Below are 18074 nucleotides of genomic sequence, written 5' to 3'. Positions count from 1 at the left end.
CAGAGGCATGTTCCACTTACAGTATTGCATTGTTTTCTTGAGAGCGAAAAAAAATAAAGGAAGAAATTTCCGTCTTACTGAGAATAAAAACCTCTCATTGGTCTTTAAATGGTGTTCCGTTTTCACGTTAAAGAGGTTTCCACCTTAAGCAGGTCATTTTCAGGTATAAAATAGGTCCGTTCTGGGGACTTTCTTTCCGTATTTACAGGTTTCCTTCTTATAGAGGTTCCGGGATATGCAGTTCTTACTGTATTATTATTAAGTTTGAAGGTCCATCCTCTTCATCACCATAAATGATGGTATCTGGGATGGAAGTAGTATCATATTACTGCATCAGATTTCTATCATTTGGTGTACCTCCACCGGGGATTGAACCCAGGGTGCCTTGATTACAAGGTGACAGGTACCACTATGCCACTGGGAAGCCTCAACCTTATGGTGGTACTGAAAGGTGTGGAAAGCAGCGCCATGTCTTTTCTTGCCATGTTGCTCTGTGTGCTGTGATTCAAGCCTCTTTGGTTGGGATGGGGAGTTTTGCCCTGGGTCTACACTTATCCGTACTGTCAAGTGCAGGGTGCAGGCAGGATATACGTATATGTCCAGTGCACAGGTTTAGTTAGTTTCTGCTAAACCGTGATGCGAGTTTTGTCTGAGGAAATGGTGAGCCCTGTGGAGCAGTCAAGGCATCTCCATCTTGGTATTGTTCAGGTCTTTGCCCAATGCAACTCATGCATATCTGATTATCCAGCTTATGAACCTCAGTTAGCCTTGTCATGAGATCTTGTAACAACTCAGGGTTGTGTAAGCAGTATCTTTCAAAGTTAGATAAGGTCCTCCTAAACTGGGATGTTGATTTGTGTACCACTTTGATGTTGAAAAATGGTCACCTCCACTACCTCCATCTCATGATCTGGTACCACCAAGACACTTCTGTACAGCAGAAAACGAGACAGGCACTAAATATGTCAATGCACCTCCATTGCACAAGAGAAAGCTCGAGTCGGCTCAACTTTTACCAAAAAACATCTCCGATATGGAGATGAGTCTGGAGGACAGACTCACAACTACCAAGTGCTGCACAAAAGCAGAATCTCATTTGTTCCACCCATGCCATGGGAAATGTCACAATCAGGAACCCAAACTCTGATAGATTTCCACACTAGCATACAAGATCCAGAACCAGTAGATTGATGTTGAGTTGCATTAGCACCAAGCACAAAGTGGCACACATGCCAACAAACCACGGGAATATTCTGAGGGAATTTATTATTCTACACCCTCATATGTAGAAGACATTGTGTTTGACCTGAAAATCCACCAAATTCACATTCTTTGCTAACATTTCCTAGTAATATACGTACATTATGTATGACAAATGATTGTGCCTTACATTTTGACTTAAAATCCTAGATTTTGGGACAGCAAGGCCTAATTTTGCTCAGTGAAGGAAACTGCCACAAAACTGGGTGTGATGCTGGGGGAGCAAGAAAGTTGCATGGTCAACAGAACAGCCTTCTGACATTTTTATAAAAATCGTACACCTTGAAAAATTGTACGAGGTGGGAAAATAAAGCTAGATCAAAAGTAATAACAAAATTAACACACTGATATTAAACATGATGTTTGCTGGGACTTGGTCAACTGAACGTTCTACATGGAAAAAACATTAAAAAAAGCATACATGTGTAATGAAGATAAAAATGTGAACACGAAGTATAGGAAGATGTAACAAACGCCAAGTAATTTCCGATTCGCCACTTACCCTTCACTGCTGAGGACATCTCTGATATTTGCTTTAGTGATTATATCATCATCACATTTGAACCAATAATCTCTGTGCTGACGAACATATGCAATGTAATGACCTGAACCAAATTCTCCAATATGATTTATCACAGCAAAAAGGGAATACCTAGAATGCAAACAAAAAAAATCATTACTTAATAAGCACAAATAAAAATGTAAGTTACAGTTACCACTTTGAACCAATACACATGTCAGTACCGAAACGATTACAGATTCCAACTGACACCAATATTGATGCTTGAAAATTGTAACAATTAAGATGTTCAAAATATTGATTAACATTAGTGACTGGGTAATTTACAACATGCAGAAGAGTAGACCTCGACCTTTTGTGTCTATTTTCTGCCAACGAATTGTGAGGATATGTGATAATTACTAGGAGGCAAATTAAAACCTTGAAAGTCCAATAAAAATTGTATACAACTCAAATTTACTTCAGGTATCAACTATTATTTACAAAACGACCTCAAGGCTGCAACACTAATCAAGTGAGCTTCAAAATGCCATTTTTAAGATGGTGCCTACTCTACACACTTGCATCAGTGGAAAGGAGTGGTTTCTTGACCTCTGTCAGCCTAAAACTTACAGAAATTTCTCGGCAAATGAAAATTCAATAGCTCTATGCATGCTTACCACACCAGCAAGTTTAATAACTCAAGTTGAAAATATATGTATATCAGCAATAGGCCTGTGCCAACTTGTGCAACCCTACATACATAAATCTAATAGATAAGAAACAAAAACAAATGAAGGTTTTAATTTGTACGTAGATTATATTGATGAAGAAATATTCACAAAACCCAATGCCAGGACTCAAGCCTGGGAACTTTAGTGATGAGATCAAAAGTTAACCACCAAGCTGGCGGAACCTATATTAAAAGAAATTAATTAGAAAGTAATTTTGTATAGATCAATTAACATTAATGAAATATTACCTATTGTCATTACTTGGTTCAATGGATAGATCTTGGCCATTATTATTATTGTTGTTGTTACGCTGATCAGACATGAAGGGTGTCATGTCCAAATACTCTGGAAATGAAACATATGTTGATATTTTCCTACGAATATCCTTGTCACTGGAATGTTCAAATCTCTGAAAAGTAGAGAAAAGATTGTTGAGTAATAGGAGAAACTTGGAGAAGAATAACATGAAACAAAATGAATTCATATGAAATAGAAAGTGATTCGAAAGTCACATAAGCCTACATTTGATTTTTGATAACATGGAAACTAACAGATTCAAACCATTACCTTCTTGCTTCTTCATAACCTAATCCAATGATATATTGCTTACAATCCTTTCTGGGAAGACACATTGGTAGCCTTGTATCTGCATTATTCTTTAGTCTCTCTCTTCTGCCACTTTTGGCTAATCGCAATACCAGGATTCAAACCTGGGAACTTTGGTGGCGAGATCAAAAGTCGATGCACGTGGCCACCAAGTTGGCTGTAGTTTTGCATAGCAAATACCAATAACTTCTCCCTCTAAACCACCTGTAAATCATTTTAACTGTATGCATTGCTTGTATATTGCACTTTAAAAATGTTTAAAGAAAAACAGATTGTGTTTTTTGTGTTGAAAATAAGTTCCAATGCTTATTTTACAGCATTGCCAACCCTGCCTTTTAAAAGTTCACTATTTTAAACAGAAGTGCATGGGGTTCCTAACTTATGAGTGGTTAAAGGGTTCTAGGTAAACTTTTATTCTTCCACCTGCAATAGATGAGATTATGCTTAACAAGAAAATAAGAATAGTATACATTTTTTTATTCGTCTTTATTAGTCCTCTCGGAATTTGTCAATAAGAAAAATATTAAGAAGTGCTTAAACTGTTTCTGCTTCTCATACACAGCATTTTTGGCCCCATTTTCTAGGCCTTCAAGCTTTCCAAGATGTTTTAAATGTCAGTCAAAACATAAAAAGACTTAAAAGGATAAAATAGGAAAATGGAAGGAATGGCAGTAAACTTTTTTTAATGTTTAAAACTTCTTGGAAAGTCTACAGAAGGCCTAGGAAAATCAGTATTAAATTTTTGCCCTTACTGTCATATAGAAATGCTTATTGGAAGAATGTCCTCTTTCTTATTACTTTTGTGTTCATGCCAAAGAGTGTTTCTTTATTCTTATTAGTTTATTTATTTAATTAGACGTAAGCTGATAGGTTCAGAGTGAAGGACATGGTAATGTAGATTAATATAAGTTGCACAAGATAAAAACCAGACGGTGAACAATTAACATATTTAATAGAAACTGGACGTTATGTCCAAAACATTCAAGTACATTGAATCCTGATACAGCAAGAATACACACAGAATACATCTGCTTATGATTTCTCTTCTTCTGGCCGTGAAGACCATGCCTTGTAGCCTGCTTAATACCTGGACCGTATCATAAGCAACTTAGTTTTATTAGTTTATATTCTATTGCTAACTTTTTGTAATGTCCCAAGTTAAAAATAGACTGCTTTACATGGGACAGTGTCTCTTAACCCCTGCCCTGTGGCAACATTGAAGAGAAGTGCATCCAAAAATAAATCATCTATACAGGGTGTTAATTTAAACTTGACATATCAAAATAGCGGGAGTGATACGCATGTGAGGAAAATTTGGTCCAAACAAACCATGATCCTTGTCGGGGGGGGGAAAGTTAATGGCGTACAAATGGTAATGTAGCGTCACACTGTAATTGTTCGCGACAACCATTCATAATGCACAGGTCTTCATGGATGTATCCGATTAAAATCGTGTGCAATGGCATGTGAACTTCTCTCCCTAGACGTCACTTTGATCTTGATGCATTACCGATGCGCTAAACAAATTTTAAGGCATTTTTGTAACACCTCGAAAAGGAGCAAATTGGTACAAGAATTCAGTCATAACCTTTTACTGGTTAAAGATACATCAAAAAAACCTTCACCATTGCATTTCTCATGAAATTCTAGACTGATTTGATATTTCATATCACCCCCTTCCCTTTTAAAATTCTAAAGTTGAATTCAAGATGGCGGACATCGACCATGTGGGTGGCGTCAATGTGGTTCCCACTTGGCCTGGCAATGATTGGTCATCACCATTTCCATGTTGCATGCTGCAGTGGACTTGTACCGAGGGTGTTAAGTGACTTTTTGAGCCACCGTGTATTGTATAGACTCTGCTGCAAATAAACCTTCCACACTAGGTAAGGTAAAAGGTACGGAGACAAGGAAACGGCAATTCCTTACTCAGGATGCGAATCTATGATCTTCAGCTTCGTAATGCTCCTCATTAATCCTTCTGTGACCGAGGCTGGTGTATACAAAAATAAAACAAATGGAATACCATAAATATTTAATGAAATAATCCTTAAATTTATTTAATTGGGGGAACCAGGAACATGAAGAAGTGCGAAATGCTCCCTTGGTTTCAATGATTGTCATCTGACTTTCTTACAGTGTGGTGGATGTTGTAATAGGTGATGTTGCTGGAAGCACCAAATTCTCCATCTCTATTTATATAATAAACTTTGGACTGCATTTGCAGACCAACCAGGCACTGGCATCTGGACTCGCTTCCAGTCAGAGGTGGCTCAAGATACATAATAATAGTCTGCTTTGAAACTTGTTCTGATTCATGATATCCGTTCTGTAGGCAATAGTATGAAATGTCAAGCTGATTTTGTTGCATGGAAGGTGAATAAACTGGATGCAGGCATAAACTGTTGACGTTTTAAATATGGCCGGTTCCTTCACTTGCATGCAAAGTGAAATAGAGTTAGGCAATGCATCAAAACATGTGTGTTCTGCTCCTCTCTCTTATAAATTACTCTAGAATACATTTATAAATTCATTTGAATACTTTCAGTAAACATTTCATGTGTTGGAAAGTATTCACAATGGGTGCAAAAAAGTTCCACGGAAGTGTTCCAAGTGACCACAAAGGGAGATAATGGCATGTGCCTAACTAAATAAATAACTCTATAGCATTAAACCTGAAAGTTTCTGGTTGCAGCAACACAAGCCTTCCATCTGTCCCTATCCTGGGTAAAATCAATCCAATCTTTACAGATTTCCTTTAGGTCTATCTCAACGTTATCCCTCCATCTTCGTCTTAACCTTCCTACAGGTATCTTACCATCAAGTTTCCCAACAAGAATCCTGTAAACTCCTCTTTCCTCTCCCATTCATGCCACATGGCCTGCCCACCTAAGTGTTCTCGATTAAATTATTCTAATAATCTCTGGACAGGAATACAAATTGTGTAGTTCTAGATTATGTAACCGTCCACTCAACTACCTCCTCATCTCTTTTAGGTTCAAATATATTCTCCTAAGGATAATATTTTCAAATACTCTTAATTTATGTACCACTTTCAATGTAAGGGACCAAGATTCATACAGTGCCATCAAAATTTTTGAGGGGGGCAGTTATTTTCCTAAGAATAATATAAAATTCAACGCATATATTTTTCTAAAATATATGTAAAAAAAGTTTACACTGTGGCACAATGCTGTAATATGTACGATGAAATGTGGGAGGGAATTGGAATATATTTCCTTAGTAATTCATTTTCTGCAGCTGGTTCCAAGTCATTTTTGATACTAAGTGCACTATATTTAATCCGTTAGACTAAGAAAAGGTAGAATTTAGGAGCTAGATGAAGTAAAGTGTTCAGTAAATCTAAAAAAAGTTACTTTTAGTAATAGCATAGTCGTAATTAAATATGTTATGAGGATTATGACACAATATGGGTGGCACAAGTGGTTCGGATCCCACTTTAAACTGTAGGTCCAGCCCCATTAGCCTTACTGTGCATAAAGTGGACTTAAAACACCAAATCAAACCAAACCAAACAATATGGGTGGATGTGGCATTGGCCTTGAGAGGAGGGGGGGACATGCAAAGTGCATTCTTTTGTCATGAATAATGTTCATTATATAGCAGGGACAATAATAGTTTTACATGCAATTTTACGAGGGAGTGAAAGAAAAATCTTAAAAGTCCGATCGACTGTACAAAGATAAATTTACACGAGGTATCAACTGCTGTTTACAAAACGACCTCAAGTCTGGGAAACTGATCAAGTGAGCTTCAGAACGACATTTTTGACGTTTGAAAGTAGATGTCTCATCCACACACACTTGCACCAGGTATGAGCAGTGGTTTCTTTCTCTCTCGAAACCTAAAACTTACAGAAATTCTCCGGCAAATGAAATTAAATATCTCTATGAATGCTTACCATATCATCTAGTTTACGAATGGAGAAGTTCCAACATGGTATGTGTCCACAAGCAGATGGGTGGTAAAAACTTCATAAGTAGGGACATTGAATTTTCGTGATGCGCGAAAATGCGAAATGTGAAGAAACGTTGCAATTTCTAACATTCTGCAAATAACTACATCACCAATGATAAAATAAGTGCAAGTTCTATTCACGAAGGAACATGAAATGTGTGTTTTTCCACGAAATGAACGGCTTTTCGTGAAATATCATCAAATTAAGTTGGAAACATGCAAATCATTTCTCGTGCAACAAGTAACGATGTTACTACTCCCGTGTGACTGTAGGCATGTACTGGATTTCTGGCAAAATCGCACTTCTTTCAGTTCAGCGTCTCTCGGACAACAAATACAGACGTTATCACTCTCGTGACACTCTTATTTACGCGCAACTTAATTTTTAAAAAGTTATTTTAGCATCGCATTTGTCATTTTTGGCTAATCGTGATGAAGAGAATGAGTAATGGTATTTTGAAATTAATGAAGACACACTCAGAAAGAACAACCATGCCAACACCGGGACCCCTAGCGACATAGTTCACTGTGCTAACAACTCGGTCACGGAGGTCAGCTTTCTCCGCATACATCGCGTCACTTCGATCGGTATTTTCATGCAAGGAATACAGATGTTGCGGCTCCCGTGTGACGATAGGTACGCACTTTATTTTCACTAGAACTGTGCCACATTGCTCGGTAACAAAGGAAAAACAAGTTTATTGCATGACAAATGCCAATTTTACAACTCCCATGTGATGGTACATGCACATCGCGTCAGTTCGTTAGGTAACGCAAAACACTTCACTAGGGGTGTGCGGGACATCATTTTTTGGGTCGGATGGGAAATTTTGTAAATCCCAACATTCAGTACGGGAAATGTTCGACATTTCCCTAAGCTCTGGAAATCTTGAATTCTACACGTCGTTTTCACTTTAAGTGATTGTTTTTGCATTTCTGGAATAAAAACTAACGATTTCCAATAAGTTCGAGAAACTTAACAATGCAGAAAACTTCAAGAATTAACGACTTTTTAAAATGACCATTCAGTTAACCCCCCCCCTCCTGTTTGACCCAATATTAAAGAAAAAAAAGAACGTCGAAAGCAGGATGAGATGGCAAAATGGCAAGACGACATATACCTATCTTACACCTTTGGCCCGGTATTCCTAAACAGGGAACCACAACTATTTACCTTACAACTTCAGTGACAGTAGGTGCATGTTGATCCTCGCTGAAATCGCGCCACTTCATTCGGTAACAAAACTTTTCTCGTGCGACAAATGCCGGTTATGGTTTCCAAGTGACAGCAGATGCACACTCTATGTCCGTCAGAACTGCCTCACTTTACTCGGTGACGTAAAATGTTTCTCGCGCGGGTAACTACTAGTGATGGGCGATATATAGGGGCATGCATATTTCGTTTTTGACGAAAAAACGAAATTTGAAAAAACACATTGTAGTGTTAATTTTTCATGTTTTTGAAAGGTGTGAGATGCATTTTGTGACCATGTTTTGTCACGAAATAATGCGAAATGAACTTCAAAAAGCGAAATTAACTCTTAAACACGAAATTTACCATTTATATACCGATGCGACTCTTTGTGAAGTCTGAAGTATCCTGTGAGTTATGCAATTCCCGCAAAAATTGATTAATTCTGCTGTTAATATTGGAGAAGCAAAAATGGACTCCTTTACACAGAAATAAACTTAATACTCTTATAACTACATAAATATGCTATTAGAAGTGAAATGTTAATTCTGTGGAATAAGTGTAGTTTTTAAATCAAATTTAGGATTATATTCACAATTTTAAAACCAAATTGTCTTTTTATATACCACTTTTCATCCAATTTTTCACCGCTATAACACCGATATTACATTTTATTTACCGCTTTTGAACCCGAAATTGACTCAGTTTTTGTACCGAAATTTTGCTTTTTTATTTACCAAAAATATGTGCCTCTAGCGATATATTGTCAAGACGATATATTGCGATATTGAAAAAATATCGACCAGGCGCAACTAGATGATATATTATGATATTTTGGCAAAATATATTGTGAAGATGATATATCGTCGATATCACGATACGAAAAAAATATAATTTCGTCTGACTATATTTTCTTGATATGTAGCGATATCAAATTTCCGATATCGTCCATCCCTAGTAACTAGCGATGTTACAGCTCCCATCTGGCTGTAAGTGCACATTCGAAACGTATTTACATGTGGTTTCATGTAGCTTTTGGTATTATTTCATATCACACACACCATACTTTCCTTTTGTACAAAATTTTGGAAGGCATGCACATTACACATCTGGAAATGTGGTAGGCATGCATACAAAACACAAGTGGTGGATTTTCATGGTATTTTTAGTTTTTAAAGCACAAAATGTGTTGATATTCACAAAAGTGATCATAATTGTGATATTTCGTGATTTCAAATGGATGATTGATTGATTGATTGATTTAGTTTATTTTACTTCGCGTTTTGTGCCTCTTGGCTAATTTGCGAAGATGAGAATGAGTGATGAAAGGATGAAATTGATGAATGGACATTCACAAACAACCAAGCCCAACCAGGATTCGAACCCGGGACCCTTGGCGTCGCAGCGCGATGTGCTAACCGCTCGGCCACAGGGTCGGGCATTTTCAAATGGATGAAAATGCATTCACAGCATGCCACTGCACATACATCAACACTATTATTTAGTTGTTTTGCAGCAATTAACATTTTTTGATGTTGTCGTATTAAAAAGAATTCAAGGTCCCTATCCATAAATATGCGCGAACAACAGACTTAGGTGGCAAGTAACACGAGACGCATGCCACTTGAGTTTGAGCCAATCAACAACAATGTTTCATGCCATAGTAGTATGATAGCCTGCACCAGGCCTGAACTGATTGGTAATATCCTCATGCGACAAGGGTCCCTTTAGTATAAAGCAAAACAGACCAAGGAGACACCATGCACCATATTGAGAAACACATGCATCTTGTCATGTCACTTCGGTTTGAAATATTGCATTTATTTATGAAGGTTTGTTTCTAAGAGACCTGTGTCACCTATCACTTGAGTCTGAAATGCAACTAAATGAGTGTTCGCCATTTTCTGAATAGATTCATTGTTAGACTTGAGAATATATAACATATTTGCCATAATATTGTCTTCAAAAATTCAATAAACCACAAGCAGATGCTGATCACAAAAACTTAATTTACAGGTTTTTTTTTTTTTGTATTATCTCACCATTCAAAAGAGTACTGATTTTTTTTTTCACCGCTGGTATATACTGCCGATCTACACATTTTTTTTTTACCGCTCTCCTCAGTTTTTATTTACCATAAATTTGTCTCCCATAATAAGTGATTGCACGTGCATTTCAAAAATTCTTCATCTTATTACAGAATTCAGGTACTAACTCAGACTTGAAAATATATATAGATCTGCAATAGGTCTATGCTGAAATGCAGAAAACTTGTGCAGCCCTATTTGCAGAAAACTACTAGATAAAAAAAAAAATTAAGGTTTTCATTTGATTCGCCCCGGTAATTGGACATTATCCATTGTGTAATGCTTCTACTGCTTATGACTATTCTAACACTCGATGTTCATCTGTCATAGCATGACATAATTTTCACAGCTCATCTTGCGACCTTTCCAAAATCTAATCAACCAAAAATGCAAAACATTCTGTGTAGCTATAAAACCTCAATATTAAAAACTTAATTTCTATAACCTTGCAGCAAAAACAAAATGAATTTGTACAGGGCAAATATTCATCTCTGTCAATAAAGACCTTATTGAATTTACTGAATGCAAAAAAATAAACAAAATAGATATTTCCATTGTTGTTAATAAGAACTGCGACAATAACTTAAAGGGTTTTAGGAATATAGAGCATAAACAATTTCTTAAGAGAAAGAAAACAGATTAATATCTCGAATTTGACATTCAGTCAGAGAATTATCATTTGAAATATTACCTTAGATTGCGTTTAAACTTTGTTAACAAAATTGTGAAAAATACTATGAAATTACGAACATAATAGGCATTATAATATAAATAATATTAGTACATCAAAATTATAACCACCCTAGTTTAACAGACAGGATAATAATAATCAGCTATAAATTTTTTATGTAATTCTGGACAAAAATAATAATAACAATCAAATATAAAGCAATTACATTTGTATTGAGCCGTAACGTTTCATACCAGGGGGATATTTTCTAGGGGATTTCACATACATAATATGTCTGCCTCCATGTCAGAGTGGATAGCACACCGCACTACGATGGCAGAGGTTTCGGGATATATAAATATATATCATCAACAATGGATTGTTTTGATTGACAATAGCCCATATAGACTAATAATAGCAAGTGAAAAAGCTGTCTAGAAAAGTACTTGCCGCAATACAAAAACCCTAATTTTGAAATATCATCTATATATAGATGCTCTGCAAAAATGACCATTTTTAGAGAGTCTATATATAGTTCCACTGCAGTTAATGGGTTAATATACATGTTAAAAGTTGTGCTTCCATGTTAGGGCTATTGCATCCCCTACTTGGGACGTACACAAATTTCCATATTTAAGCTGAATTACAGGGTATTTGGAGGTGTTGTTCTACTATATAATACCATATTATCAAAGTAGAAACACTTAAAATTCAAAAGAAATTGATCAAAATTCAAACTGTTAAGAGTTCAAGTGTTCCAAGTAAGATCACATGACAAAAAAAAAGCCTGTTACATGCTTTAAAATATTAACGGTTTCTGATATCATTTTCTACGCAAATCATGCTACACTTAAAAATGTATTTTAAACACTTTTATTAATTTTCAAAAATAGTTTCTAGTTTTGATTAACAGAATGGAACGACGAGAAAATTTAAGTGACTCAGGTGTTCCTTCAGAATATAATAATTAACAGGATGCAAGACGTCACAGTAGCATAAGCAAATGAACAGTGAAAAAAACTACCTTTAGATGGAAGCTTGCAACAACAGGAAGTTTCTTCATTGTGAACTGTTTGGTTGACTCCTGGTAGCTTTCACAATTGCTGCACTTGATCTTGACCTCTGATCCTAGGTGTTCAGGTCTTGTGAACCTCTCCAGGCAATTCATTAGAGACATGGCTTCAGGATCACTCTCTCCAGTGTCTGATGCAGGGCCAAGATCCAGGGATATGTCCCAGAAAGGATCAATCGTTGTTGACACTCCACTAGAAGAAATTATGGATGATAGCACTAACCACAAAAACAAGGGCTAACTAATGTTCTCAATGGTTTTGGTACGGCTGCCGACAAAGCTAACATTAGCAGTGATGTAAGGGGAAAATTACCAATGCTCACCTTTTTACCATTTCATTGTAGATTTCCTTTTTGAGTTACCACATTGAAATGTTTAATGATACTTTACGATAACATACATATGCAGAGTTCCAGAGAATGAATGGTGGGGTTATGCTAGGTTATTGTAAAAGGTTTGGATTGATTTGGTGTTTTAAGGTGAGGAGGGACAATTACGCACTAGTTGTGCATTTATTTCAATATTGTCGGATCGGGCACTGCTATTTAAAAAAGGGTTTAGTGTGCAAGAGAGTATGAATTTCTCTCCATGTTGCAAGTGGAAACTGTTTTTCAAGTTGGTTAGTAAGTTAGACACGATGTTCGAAAAATATGATTAATAAGTATTTACAGAATCCCATGTATTCTATGGGAAATCAACTTCAACTTCAAATGGCGTTTTGACTCTTCCTACTACTATGACATAGTTCAACGTGTCCTTCTCTGCCCATGTACCTTTCTACGTCATTGGATGTTTGATATTCCCGAGAGACCGAATAAAACTGCCATTCCCATGCTACTATTTAAAACCACAAACGTTAAATCAATCTAAAAGAAGCATTTCAACTTAAAAAATAAAAAAGGCGCACGCCATTTCACTTCCCCGAGGCGACTGTGGAGGTGTGACTGTTGAGAGAGAGAGCGAGACAGAGAGAGAGAGAGAGCGAGAGAGAGAAAGGGGGGGTTCAAGACTCTACATGCATGTACAGGTTAAGTTCCATCTTCCCTTCTGTCTTAAGCTGCCCTGCCATTTCCAAAGACTATGATATTAGGCCTATAAACATACTTAATAACGGTTACTTAATTTTGATCTCGTGAGGTCCATATCTCAATTGCAGTCCTCTGGAGGGACATAGATGAGCAAGAACCAAGCCATTAGGGACTTGACACTATGTGTAGATTTTCTATATGTATGGCAAATCAAGTAATTTACACGTTCATGTTAAGCACGAGGGGCATTCAAATCAAATGGTAACTTTTGATTTTTCAGGATAACTGAACACATTTGGACGTGTGGAAAATACTCCCTCTATCCCATAATTATTGTCCGGTACACCTTTGTTTGTTGTCTTATAATAATTGCCCCATATTCAAACTGTGACATTGGTGTATACAGAATAACTTGAAACAAGGGAATGACTCATACAACTTTACTACTCAAGGATCAGTACATATTGTGCTTTCCATCATAAGTAGTCTTTTATATATGACTGAATGTTCAGTTATTCTGAAAAATTGAAAGGCCTGGTTGGACTTGAACGATCCTCGTGCAATTAAATTAAGAAATTTTCTTTTATGATCCAGAAGAATTAAAAAGTAAAGTAAAGTGCTCCCCTGTGCTTTGCACCATGTCATGAAGGTGTATATAGGGAGTGTGGGGTTAGGGTGTCTTGATCTCAGCCGAGCTGGGGATGATGTGATCAGCACCATGCCCCTGCTGCCTTTACCCCCCAGAGTTTCCTCCAGGTACCCACTTTATACGATGCTGGGTGGGCGCCGGAGCCACTTGAACCGGTTGAAAAGAACAGAAGAATTAAGAATTTGTTTTTCTGTATGCTACATTATACTGAAATAGAGAACACTTTACGTGATACTGTTCGTTAACATCACTATTCCTTCAAGACAGTCTGCAATCACTGGCTACTTGAAGGTGAAAGGTAGTCTTCTATCTGCCTCGGAAAACTCATTGCTCATATATTGATGAAAGGTGTTCTTTGCTTTTAATGTTGGCAAAAGTTTTTTCAATTGACATTAACATCAAGTGCTCCTGTCAACTTCAATTTCTTAGGCAAGTCCTTATTCTTCTTACACTTGTAAACGATCACTCCTCTGTATCTGTACAAACTGAGATGGTGCAAATGGGCATGCCAAGGAGATACACTTGTACAACATCCTGTTTGAAACATAAACGACAACAACAAATGTGGTTGTTAGTCCTTGAGGTTGCTTCTTGAATACAGAATGAGAGAAGTCCATTCTTTACCCTTACAGCATCAAAATGACATCCATGTGTGTTAATATTTTGGAAAAGCACATCAGGGAAATTACAATTTGGGTAGCAATTTTTTCCTAGTTTCTAATTGTTGTCTAGTACATGGTTGTCCAACAGTACTTCCTTCTTGCATGGTGGTTTACTTCAGTAACACTTTCATGTATTTCCTGCAAGGTTTCGATGCTACACAAAGATGCAACTTTAGTTTGACCATACACCTGAAATGTGTTTTCTACACATGTTAATTTGAAATGCATGATATTCAAGAAAAGAAAATAGCATATCAATGTAAATAATACTTTGAGAAATATGCACAGCAGAAAACAAAATAGAATTTTTGGAAATTAAGATGGGTGATCGATTTCACCTCAGATCATACAGGTGCTGTCCACTCACAATTGCGGATTTTGCTAAAAAAAAATGTGTTAAATGGCCACATGACACATGTCCAAAAATTTAATATTTTCCTCTTCTGTTGATTTCTTACAGTGATAGAAGCTCACAAAGAAAGAACACTATTTTGTATAACATTTTACGCAAGGAAAATTATGGAGTTTTCAAACCAGTAAAAAGTAAAAAAAAAAATTTAAAAAAATGGTAGAGACTTGAGGTTTCCTTTACCTGTTCAAAGCACATGCATGCACATAATGCATAAAGTTATCAATAATATATTTGATGCTCTACAGGTTTACTGATAAGCAGCAGTTAGAAACAGCGTTGCCAGTGTAACATATTTTACAGTAAATATATTTTAAAAATATGGAATATGGAGGACATTTTTTGAAAAATTCTCACCGGTTACACACAAAAATATTGCCTAGCCTGAATCCACCTCCTGCAAGCACAGTAACCAAAGACTATATTATACAATTTTCAGTCAGACATTTTGAGATGGGTGGTTTAGAGAAAATAATTTCTAAAAAGGTCAAAATTGATTTTCTTCACTTTTCAGAAATAATTTTCTAAATAATGTTAGAAGGTAGTGTAGAAATGGCGTTCCTAATTCCAGCTTTCATATTCAATTATCCCAGCAAACATCAGGACTTGTCATTCTTCACTTTTTCAAATAATAATAATAATAATAATTATCATGTATCTTGGATAATGATCCAGAGTTTTATATTTGGATTTCAACAAGAGCTCTAATAAGAACTTTAAAGTATGTAGTGGGTGGGGGAGCCTCAAACTTTGTGAAGTTTTGCAAGTGGAAATGCATTATATTAAGTAATAAGAATTATTTAAGCATTTAGCAGCTATCAAGTATCAGTGATGTCTCCAAGAAGAGAGGGGGTAAAATTAATTTTACGCACAAAATTTTATTTTCATATTTTCTTCTTCCTCTAATACCTGAAGCATATAGGCCCTTTATGAAAATGATATTACAGCCTGGTCAATAATGAGGTATGAATCACAGCTCCATCACTCTAAATCTCCAAGATATTAAATATAATTTCAACATTTGCTATATTCTGATTATTAGAACATTATTTTCTTTCTCAGAAAGTAAAAGAGACAAATATTCAATTCTTTTCACAAGTGAACCATAAAGCAGCTGATATTCAAGTCCTATTTCTTACCCTCAAGTCTATGGGGTTAGGGGGAAAAGTTAATTCTTCATGATTTTTTTTCATAATTTCTTCTCTTTCTTCTATGAGCATGACCTTATGGTGAACAAAATGATGTATTCATACCTACTATTCTGAGGTATTCAATTTTATTTACAGTAGTAATATTCATTATATGAGAAACATATTTTCATTTTAAATTCTTTTTCCCTGAAAATGAAAATAAGAAGTGCACAGTTCTCTTTATGAGTGGTATTTTGCAACCATTTACAATTCTAAAGTGCCGATGTTGGCTATGGGATGGGCAAGGTTCACAACCCGGAAGCGATCATCTGCCCCTTACCGCAATCTACAAAAGCCTCTGTACAAAAAATATGGGAGAGGGCCTACATATCAGCCTTATGTTTTTGAAAGAACTTAAAATGCGGGAAAATATAAAATCAAGGAAAATTTTATAACATTTTGCTATATTGGGACCATCAAGGTTGAATTTATGAAAATTTAAAATCCAGGAACGTAAAATCGGAGTTCCACTGTGATTAGGTGGCTGCAGTAGTTCCCGCCTTGTATTTAGGCATTTACTTTATAAAACCAGAGTATATGAAATACTTATCATTCAATTATTTCAATGTTATAACAATGATAGTAAAGCATTTTTTACGATTACTACAAATATATTTTTCTGGAAAGTAAATTGTGTTGATTCACGTACAGTTACAAACATTCTGCTGTGTTTCTTCTTCCAGTTTCAAAATCACATTTCTGGTATAAAGAAACAAGTTTTCTGAGCATTATATCATTGAGCTACGTATACTCTCTCAGTAAATATTATGATACTTTATACTTACTTGCAAGCTTGACATACAACATCAGACTGCAAACCTCCTGTGAAAATTTGGTCTATGATACAATTGCAGTGATCTGGATTTGAACTAGGAACTGGATTGGACCCTTCACAGTGTCTATGCAGAACATCTAAAGCAGCTATAAAAAATTCATGAGCATCCTGTTGTTCGTAACCTGCCATGTGGCGTGCATGGGTCCATGTGAGGTGAAGAAGTCTTGTAAGGATTAATGGAGCCCTATTACCTGAGTAGAACTGAAGAAATAGTACATAATTACAACAAGCTTCACTTTGATACGTATTTCACAAATAATGAAATAAATGACAATGGCATACACAACTAGCAAATCTACCACCTAGAAAACATGATAACAGTCTTGCTGTAAATACTGCCACCATTTAAAATCTACCACCATCATTAACTGACAAACCTAAAGTCACAAATTACAAAAAGGTAGCACAATACAAGTACTATTGAATGAATAAGATAAAGTTCCCCATGCATATAGCACCATGTCATGAAGGCACATTTAGGGGATGTGGTGGTACGGCCCCACACATTCTAGATTTTCGGCAATTTTGGAGGTGATGTGATCAGCATCAAACTCCGGCCACTTTTACCCTGCACCCAGGTACCCATTGATTTGAGGCTGGGTGAGTCCCAGAGCAGATTTATGCAGGGACAAGGCCGGAAAAATTCCGACCTCAGATCACCCACTCCGGGTGATTACTTCATTATTGAATGAATTTTAAAAATTTGGGTCCATCAGCACATATGGTCATTTTGCACCATTCCATCCATGTACATGAGGAAATAATCCCTTACCTAAAATTTTTACCCAAGAGTTATAAAAGTGGTGTAAAAAGCCTCTTGAGAAAGGTTAAATGTGCTAGGTTGTAAAGGCACCTGCACACAACAAACAATACATTAATACACAATACATTAAGGTAAGAATACACTAACAACTTCATCACAGATGGTGGAAGAGACTCACTCTTCTGAAAAACATTACTTAAAGCACAGTCACAACCCAACAGGAAGCTTAACCCTTCGGGATGCACACCATTGTAAATTTTACAACAGCATTGTTCTTTTGTTAATAACAAAGGCATTTGTTATTGTTGCAACGTTGTCCGTACCTATTCTTTGTTTGACTCTCCTCCTCCACCACTTCCATAAGTTCAAGTAACTCCCCTAAAGGTTTGTCAGTGGCAAATAAGGTTTCGAACAATGAATGTCAGTGAATGTTGTACTTT

The 18074-nt window shown here is 36.3% G+C and overlaps 1 protein-coding gene across 1 annotated transcript in view; it reads right to left on the bottom strand.

Moving 5' to 3' along the window:
* The window catches only part of not (ubiquitin carboxyl-terminal hydrolase nonstop), a 35918-nt gene that overhangs the window by 2196 nt on the left and 15648 nt on the right, over positions 1 to 18074 (bottom strand). The window contains exons 5-8 of the mRNA XM_083110386.1: positions 16822 to 17072; positions 12051 to 12291; positions 2742 to 2902; positions 1763 to 1912 (exon numbers count right to left, since the gene is read on the bottom strand). Of these exons, the coding sequence (XP_082966512.1) occupies positions 1763 to 1912; positions 2742 to 2902; positions 12051 to 12291; positions 16822 to 17072 (803 nt within the window). The remainder of the gene's footprint in view (positions 1 to 1762; positions 1913 to 2741; positions 2903 to 12050; positions 12292 to 16821; positions 17073 to 18074) is intronic.

Source organism: Lepisma saccharinum, chromosome 24 (assembly GCF_977018435.1).
Source record: "Lepisma saccharinum chromosome 24, izLepSacc3.1, whole genome shotgun sequence".
Lineage (NCBI taxonomy): Eukaryota > Metazoa > Arthropoda > Insecta > Zygentoma > Lepismatidae > Lepisma > Lepisma saccharinum.
The sequence above is the reverse complement of the archived record's forward strand: the minus strand, read 5'-3'. Positions and strand labels throughout refer to the sequence as shown.